The sequence below is a fragment of the Polyodon spathula genome, chromosome 20, assembly GCF_017654505.1.
Source record: "Polyodon spathula isolate WHYD16114869_AA chromosome 20, ASM1765450v1, whole genome shotgun sequence".
NCBI lineage: Eukaryota > Metazoa > Chordata > Actinopteri > Acipenseriformes > Polyodontidae > Polyodon > Polyodon spathula.
In genome coordinates this window covers 20274042-20283500 of record NC_054553.1, presented here as the reverse complement: position 1 = coordinate 20283500, position 9459 = coordinate 20274042, and the positions used below count along the sequence as shown (strand labels likewise).

At 37.2% G+C, this 9459-nt stretch overlaps 1 protein-coding gene across 2 annotated transcripts in view; it reads left to right on the top strand.

Annotated features, from left to right (window-relative positions):
* The window catches only part of LOC121295827 (ficolin-1-like), a 53590-nt gene extending 44266 nt beyond the window's left edge, over window positions 1-9324 (top strand). The window contains exons 1-9 of one of the 2 annotated variants that reach the window (XM_041220911.1): window positions 3128-3341; window positions 3850-3990; window positions 5073-5126; window positions 5373-5426; window positions 5922-5975; window positions 6745-6872; window positions 7132-7261; window positions 7826-7960; window positions 8830-9324. In XM_041220911.1, coding sequence (XP_041076845.1) covers window positions 3263-3341; window positions 3850-3990; window positions 5073-5126; window positions 5373-5426; window positions 5922-5975; window positions 6745-6872; window positions 7132-7261; window positions 7826-7960; window positions 8830-9071 — 1017 coding nt within the window. In that variant the 5' untranslated portion in view covers window positions 3128-3262 and the 3' untranslated portion in view covers window positions 9072-9324. Of the gene's footprint in view, window positions 1-3127; window positions 3342-3849; window positions 3991-5072; window positions 5127-5372; window positions 5427-5921; window positions 5976-6744; window positions 6873-7131; window positions 7262-7825; window positions 7961-8829 lie in introns of those variants that run through there. The other variant, XM_041220912.1, reaches the window with a different exon arrangement.
* Window positions 9325-9459: the final 135 nt, after the last annotated feature.

Genomic DNA, 9459 nt, shown 5'->3' with positions numbered 1-9459 from the left:
CCACTGTATTATTGCATCTATTAAGTTTAATGAATGAGGTGTTACTCACCTGGATGAAACTGCTGAAGTGGTCTTAGGTGTTCACGCAGACCTGGGTTTTTCAATTACAGATGATGTTTCTCTGTACTTGTTGATTATGCTTCTGATACCACACCTTGAAAATCAAGTGATGCGTGTGATTTCACTCAATGTTTTTCCTTCTTTATGCAAGTTGTAGGGTTAATCACGTTTGTCTAATAATTACTTTAAACAATCAATTAATTTGAATAATTAATATAGTTCAAATGAATGTACGTTAATCAACTTGAATGAATACTATATGACCATTACCATATTAGATGACTCACTAAACTGAATATATACTGAATAATAATTCGTGTTAATTAAGACCTCATCATAACAATTTTATTTAATGACGTGTATAAGATTGAGGAATTACAATGAACATACAAACAGCCTCAACCACAACAAGGTAGGTTAAAATATCGTAGCAGTTTATTAGATAATAATACTAATTTTTCAGAAAGGAAAAACTTAGAAAGTCATCACGAGATAATGATTCACACACATATCAATGCAGCACCAGTAAACACTCATTCATTGGATTTAGATGTTTCTATATATATGTCGTTTCTCAATAACACAATTAAAACTACAGTACAAGTAGAATACTATTGCTTTAACATTCAGTATAGATTCAGCATTTCATTCTAACACAGTACAGTCACTCCTCTATCTCAATCTCAGTACAGGCTGCGCGGCTCTGCTAGCAGGTGATGACGTCACCCGGCAGACAGTTCCCTCAGCTCACTAGTTTCCCTGCGTCTAGCGATCACAGGCTAAATAACTCTAGTTAAACACAAACATTCAAATGCAAAACAAAACTTGTTCAGTTTCAGTTCTTCTAATAACATATCACAGCTAAGGCTGGGCTACAATTGTTTACTAACAATTACACAAGTATACTTTCAAATAAGCACTTCATATGACAATATGAGACAAGCAGCTTAGTTACTTTTTAACAAGTTCTAAACTCTGAGGTTTTTCATGCGCGCATTAAAAGCGCAATTTAAAATAACTATTTTATCAATTTCTATGTGTTGTAATTACCATTAATTACACTAGTTCCACAAGGGAAAGTTAAGGGAATTATACTCAACGGTTCCTTGAAGAAGACCCCAAAAGTCTGCAGAGCAAGTCTTCCGTTGTAGTTATGTCTGCTTCGTTTCCACAAATCTTCAAACCCAAGTTGGGCTCCTTTATCTTCAAAACCCAAGTAGGGGTTTCACACCCGTCCTGTGTGTTTTCTTCTTGAATGCTTCGCCTCAAAGGCACACACAGTCTCGTTATGCTGTGATTACAAACAAGGAACAGAAGCTTGTGTCCTACTAGCCGGGAATGGTTCTTTTTGACGCTTAGATAAACTGACTCGCAGAAGTCTCTTTTTCCTATTAGCAGGAGTCCTGAACACGGAGCTTTCGTTGATGTTCGTTTATTGCAGGGCACAGAATATTCTTGCAGTCAAGAGGTTTAAAGCTTAGCACTATCTTCTCTTAGGGAGCCAAGTTATGGCCCTTACACACCAGACGAGCGCGAGAAAATCAATAAAACCTCTGCTTTTCAATAGTGCCCTTCACACCAAAGGAGACACGACAAGCGACGTTGCTGCGACACAATTTCCAACGCGAGCGATGAAAAAAATACAAACTGATCCTATTTTTGCAAATCCGTCGAGCGACAAATACACAACTGACCGATCAGATAACAGCTTCATGTCATGAGGTTTGAAATCAAGCGCTGTTTCAGTTTGTGACGGGGTGCTCACTCATGGGTGTATTTTATTTTTTAAGTAGGTATTAATTTGTTGTTGTTGTTGTTATTGTTTTTGTTGTTGTTATTATAACAAAACACAAACAAATTCTTTTCGCCGTCATCTTAAATAATAAATGAACATGTTATACGACTTTCACCCGTCCACACATAAACACAATATATTTATATACTACTACGACTAATAATAATAATAATAATAATAATAATAATAATAATAATAATAATAATAATAATAAATGAATACCTACATAAATAATAAAATGCACACAAGAGGTGGCCACCAATTCACACAGTTTCACTGAAAATTGAGGTAAGGATCCTACTTGCAGACTAATTTCCCTGACCTATAATAATAAGCCATTTTCTTTTGCTTTTGTTAGTAATCATACTTTCTGAAAGATCTGGCAAATTTCCAGCTTTCGTGTTGTTTCTGTGATCGCTTCTGGTGTGCACTGTGTTTTCGCAGCGAATTTCTCGTGTCGCCCCGGTAAAAATCGTGTCACGGCTGGTGTGTGCGGGCCTTTAGACTCAGAAACCAGTTCAGAAACCAATTCAACGTTCTTGCTGCAAATTGCCAGCTCTTATAGGGCTTTTACACAAAGACCTATACAACCCCCCCAACTGTCTTCCATTGTTTTGGGCCATGGGTGATCTCATCCTGCAAGGGATGGCCCCCCCTGATCTTCTTTATGACTTCCCTTCTGCTGTCTCCAGCCGTTAGTTTCCTCCATAAATTCAGATCAGATGCTCTGAACTACTTGTGATCCTGTAGCGACTCCTTTGTATCGGGTTCAGTTAAAGTCCACTGCCCCGCGGCTCACTCCCCCAATCCTTTGTGTCAATAGTTCACATTGTGCACTGCATACTGTGTGCTAAAAGTTGAATCCAACAGATTAGTTCAGATATGTCCTTATATCAAAAAAGTAATTAATTTCAGGCAATTGTCCCTACAAAGTCAAGGTTCTTATAATAGTAGAAAACACTAGCGGAGGCTTTGAGTAAATTTGAGGAGTGTTGATGCTTATCATGCATCAGAGTAGAAAAATGCAACATGATTAAGACTTTTGCACAATAGTGTATGTTTAAGAGATTTTTTTCAACATGATTAAGACTTTTGCACCGTAGTGTATGTTTAAAAGATTTTACTTCAACTCTGTTTTGAAAACAACTGTTTTCTTAATAAACTGAATGATTGAACCTTGCACAAACTATTTGGTTTGGACTCTATTCATGTTCTGGATTGAGAGAGGTTACGAAACAGTTGACCATTACAATACACTCCGGAATAGAAATATTTGAGCAGTGGGGATTTAGGTTAAGTTAAAGGCAGGAGGTCTTCAGTATAAAAATGTGTTTTTCTCCACGGTAAACTTCACAATGACAAAAGACTACAACAGAAAAAGAGGCACTTACACTAAATACTAGGAGAATGCTGCTTCACAACGCAGTAACTGTATTACTTGTACTGTGCTTTACTTCATACACCAATGCTGAACAAACCTGCCCTGGTAAGTACTATTACTTATTTTAAAATATTATGCAGCATTTGTTTTGTTTGCTGGGCGAGGCACTAGTAATAGAGGAGAACTTTATCTTCAGTACATGGGTTGCAGTGATAAGGAGACTGGATGTTTAAACTTGGGGAGAAAATTGAGTTTTCAAATAATAATAATAATAATAAAAATAATAATCATCGAGAAATTATAAATATGAATATTTGAACCATTGTGAAGCATAATATACAGTGTAAACTATAGAAAATATTAATTTTCCCCTTTCTAAAGAGAGGAAGTGCTGAAATGCAGGTTCACCTTTCCTCTACTTTTTCAGCTGCTCTTTCCGGTTCCTGTTCAGATCTATATTTAGTGGGTTTGTATCTCACAGGTGTTCACAGATGCAGTTACTTTCACCACGAGAAGGTTGCATCACTATATAGCTGACCTCTTTATTTTAATCAAACTTCCAGTTTGTTTTCGGTATACACTGATTCCTTATGAATCTGTACTTGTGTTCCAGAGGTGAAACTGGTGGGTCTGAATAACCAGGAAAGGCTGACTATCCTTCAGGGATGTCCGGGACTTCCTGGGGTGCCGGGGACCAATGGCATTCCGGGGATCCCGGGCAGTAAAGGGGAACAAGGTCCTTTGGGGGCTACAGGTACAGTGACTCTTAACCTGAAACTGAGCTTTGTTTGTACCAAACAAATGAAGCAATCAGTGCTAATAAAAGCCTATTCACATTTCCTGCTGTTGACTTACCTCTAAATTCCAGGCAGTTGATCAACTTTGTAGACAGCTGGAAGTGTTTGTGCTTTTCATTGACCAAACTCTGTCAGGGCTGGAAGTGGGGGAATTCACCCGGTGGCTGTGTCTGTGTTTTCCCTCTTCCATACCCCTTTCATTTCCACATTGCAAATATGAGTCCACTGCAGATTCAGTTTGTATTGCAATCTCAACGTTACATTGAATTGCAAACTTGACAAACAAAATGTGTGTGATTGAGAAGCAATAAAAAAAGGAAAAATATATCCAGAAAACACACACAAAGCACAAACATTCCAGAGTAATTATGTTATTTTCCAACTTCGTTCTGTCAGCATTCCTTCTTTTATTTAGGGATGTTTCCTTAGAAGTGTAGGGTCGCAAAATAAAGTGCAGAGATGTCAGAGACAATCAATCGCCACCGATTGTTGCATCAAAGGTTTATTGCAGTGGTCATCAAAATACAGAGCGCTCCGGAGAATAACGGTCACTTTATCAGTAACCAGTGTATTCTGCCAGGGGAAAGCATGCACATGGGTTATATAGTTTCTACATAAAATCCCTTGCTCCTATCAGGATTTGGCACGTCTAACCCTAACCCCCCCTTCGTTGCGTTTGTTTTGTTCATTTCAGAAACCAGTTAAGATTAAGCAAGCATTTTATGGTTAAGCAAACATAGCACTTCTCCTTCTACCCTTCCTCTGTCCCCGGTCATCTGACTCTGACTCAACCTAAGGGTGTGATGGAACATTATGTCCTTTCTTCCACCTTTCACAAGTTCTTCATATTGCAAAACTGCACCCCAATGATTGTTGGTTGATCCTGTTATCCTGTTTGGTTCCTTCAGAGGGATGTTCAGTTGGAAGTTTTGATTAGTTCTTGTCAGAACCCTATTATATGTTCAGTAGCTTGAGTAATACCAGTATATAGTAAAGAGTGTACCGGATGTACTTCTAAAAGATTTCTATGCTTTTATAGGAGCGAAAGGTGAACCTGGAGCCTTTGGGAAGATGGGTCCAGTTGGTGACAAAGGTGAACAGAATACTTGAATTCTATAAAACTGCATTAAGATTTATCTAGCAAGGTATATACATATGTTCAAGTTTGAACAATACTATCACATTTCAATTCCTACAGAAGAGGCACCTGGTGTGCTGGCAAAAGCCTCTCCTCATGTCAACATTTCTTTTGTCCCTGACCAAAGGGATGTTCGGAGGCAGACAGTGGATCAGGGTGTCTGTTTTCTGAACTGTTTTTTTATTACTATGTGCTTTTTAGGAATGAAAGGTGAACCTGGATCAATTGGAAATACAGGTCCACAAGGTGCCAAAGGTAAATCTGTTCTATAGAAATATTTAAATGGAAAGGCTTGTGTTATGTGCAGGTTCTCACGTTGCTTTTTCTTCTTGTTACAGCTTTGAAGGTACAGTGCAATTATAAATAAGTTTAACCTCCTAATCACTCTTATGGTCTTACACCCTAGTCAAACAATATACCTTTATAGTGGCCCTTGAAACCATGGAACCAGTTATAAGGCGGTATGGTCATGGCTGCCATTTGCTTCCTATTGCCATTCCACCAGTGCTTTCATTCTTGTTACAAGCTGGAACACGAACAGCACAGTCTCCTAACTATAGCTCCTGACTACAATGTAAAGGGGGAGGAGCTCTGTAAATCATTTTGTCACACTATGAATTGTAAAACTCTCATTTTGTTCTTAAAAACATTTATTTGTTCTCACCATAGCCCTGAACAAAGGGATGTTTACAGGCAGAGAGTGGATCAGAGTGTCTGTTTTTTTAACTGTTTATGCTGTGTGCTTTTTAGGAATGAAAGGTGAACCTGGACCAATTGGAAATACAGGTCCACAAGGAGCCAAAGGTAAATCTGTTCTATTGAAATATTTAAATGGCAAGGCTTGTGTTATGTGCAGGTTCTCATGTTATTTTTTCTTCTTGTTACAGTTTTTCAAGTACAGTGCAATTATAAATAAGTTTAACCTCTTAATCGCTGATGACAAAGCAATATTGAAGCAACATAGCTCTGAATAACTGCATGGTGAAAACATCATTAAAATGATTTTTGAACGTATGTTGTGCTATCAATGCAAAATGCTGCAGTGAATTATTAAAATAGTGAGTTTTTCTAGTGATTGAGCACTGGAGCTCTGTAAATCATTTTGTCACACTATGAACTGTGTCAAAAATTAATGTAAAAATCTTTTACCTATGTTATTACATCCACAACGACAAAAACAATACAATTTATGAAACCAGTAAACCAGTTATGGTGTTTGGCACTCACTCTCACTCTCACACTCCAGGCAATGAACTACCCTGGCATACGTAAACCCTTTCTGAATCTGAACAAGACTTCTCTGGCTTATATTATCTGGCACCAGAATACCTGACTTGCTGTCTGACCTCAATTGAAGTCCATTATTCATTGCAATCTACATAGTCTCTCCTGCATAGGGTCCCTGGGACTTACTGTATGACAGCAATGCTGCCCAATATTAGAGGAAAAACATTCTGGTACAGATGAGAATTAATGATAACAAAGCAATATTGAAGCAACATAGCTCTGAATGACTGCATGGTGAAAACATCTTTACAATGACATTTGAATGTATGTTGTGCTATTAATGCAGGCTCTAAAAACTGTAAGGAGCTGCTAGAACAAGGACACACGCTGAGTGGCTGGTACACCGTGTACACAGAGAGCAACAAAGGCATCAGTGTGTACTGTGACATGGACACAGACGGAGGAGGCTGGCTTGTAAGTCATCCCACAAACCCTTCCCTCTTTCCTTAGATCTGAGGTTCCCAACCTATGGTCTGTGGTTCAGTTTAAAAACATCCCCTAATTTGGTAAGTGTGTCAACTTAATTAGCTTCAAAAACCACAGGCTGCCGAGTGAATTTCATTACTCTGCTCAGGTGGAGAGAGTTCAGAGATAGTAATATAGATATGGATATGTCAAGGTATTTCATCCTTTCTCAAATGTAATCGTAAAGTTATTGTTGATGCCACTGCAGGTATTCCAGAAACGTATGGATGGATCAATAGATTTCTTTCGGGACTGGAATTCATACAAGAGAGGATTTGGCAGCTTGTTGACAGAGTTTTGGCTGGGGAATGACAACATTCGTTTATTAACAGAAACAGGTACATTCACTACAGATACTATCATACCTAATGACAGTATTGAACAACCCTCTAGTGGACACAGTGTCTCTGTCATATGCACTTATCCTTAGCATGTTCTCCACATACTCTCCAGTGTGAATTATGAATGCAGAGTCATGTCTAGCTGGCTATTTCCACCATGCTAGCTGAAGAATAACAGAAGCTGAAATGTTGCAGATAATTATAAAAATATAAAGTATTTCTAGCATCCTGATTCTTTTTTGAAATTTAAATCTTACCAGTATTTTGTTTGGCATTGTGTTCAGTTCTACTTAAATGTTGACATTTTTGAAGTTGAAGAAGAACACATTGTCTGAATTTTTTTTTAAATTATAATATATCAGTTTATGTAAACTTTAAACTTTACTTCTCTTTTTACTTTATTTCTTTGCATATATATATTTTTTTTTGATTGATTAGATTTGTAGGAGTCTGGATTCCCAGGGTTTTTGAGGTTTCCAGTACCCCTCAATGAAATGACAGCCTTGTTAAGTACAATTGGATGTACATTGTGCCTAATATTTACATTTATTATTCTTATAGGTTCTCATGAATTACGTATTGATTTGGAAGACTTTGACAATGTAAAAACCTTTGCAAAATACCAGTCATTTAAAATCCTGGGGGAATCTGAGAAGTACAAGCTAGTCCTAAGTGGATTTACAGGTGGTACCGCTGGTAAGTTTTCTTTCAATTTCACAGTGCTATAGAATGTTTATCATTGAAGCATAATGCATTTACACCACCTATGCACATTGTTTAAACAAACTGGGTTGTTCATAACTAATATGTATACATACATGTGATATTTACTGGTGGGCCAATTTCTAACTGACAACTTTAATCTATCCTCCAATCACAATTTGACAATATGAATAACTGGTTTTTGAGACAAAGAGACTCTTTATATTGGGCCAGATTAAAAAAGCTTTAAAGAGAGAATGCTTTTTCAAAGGGCAAAATGCTATTCACTTTTGCTTGGAAAACAAATGTTGCTTTTATTAAAACATAATTTGTGATGCATACAAATACAAATGATTTCACAATCACTTATGTATAATTAATAACATTACACCCATTTCACAATGTTATGGGACATGTACTTGAAAACCATTTGAACCACATTCGTTCATTTCCATCAGCAGTGTATTGAGATCAAATCCATTTCAACTGGGACGCTGTCAGCTAGGATTGAGGGCTGGTAGATTTCACTCTTGCACTGATGGTGGAGATTGCCTATTGCAGGCCAGTGAAAAGAACTTGAGGATTTTATATCTCAAACTGCAGCCAAAAGAAATATGTAGGCTGTGCGTATACTTTACTGTCAGGAAAATATTACAAAATATTACACAGAAAAACGATCCACACAGGAGATGTTTGACTCTGTGTAATATCCTGTTGCTGATTGGACTGTAGACTGGAGATGGAGTTGGTGGCAGCCCCAGTTTGTCATTGTCTTATATCACAAGAGTACTAAAATTATAGGCACCACTAAAAAGTCTGTCTTCCTATTTTAATTTTTAACTTTAGATTTGTTTTGTCCCTAGGTGACTCTCTAACATATCATAACAACATGCCATTTTCTACGAAAGATCAAGACGTGTCTTTGAGCAAGTGTCCTGAGACATATAAAGGAGCATGGTGGTATAACAACTGCCATTATTCCAACCTAAATGGTCTTTATAAGCAAGGGTCCCATGAGACCTATGCCAATGGAGTCAACTGGAAAACATGGAGAGGATATAACTATTCGTACAAGTACACTGCTATGAAAATTAGACCCAGCTAATAAAATTGATCCATTTTGTAAAGTAAATATGGAAATGGTTGCGCTAAATGAGATGTTAGTGTAGAGAGCTTCTTACAGTGTGCATTAGAAAACTACAAGTCATAGCACTGCTTCTGAGAATTACTGTATCAGATATCTACCTGCATCTAATTTCAGTAATGTTTTTTTGCATTCATATAGCATTCTTTTCCAGTCTTTGACTTATGTTCTCATTCCTGGATTGTATAATTAAAATAAAGAATTTAGCAAGCTATACATTTAGTAGTTTTTTTATTGAATTATCATTTTGTATTCGTTAAATTCTTCTGGACTTTTGATGTATTGAATGGGCATCTCAGCATATTGAACAATTGCAGCTTTTTGAGATGTTATAGTAATAAAATAATGA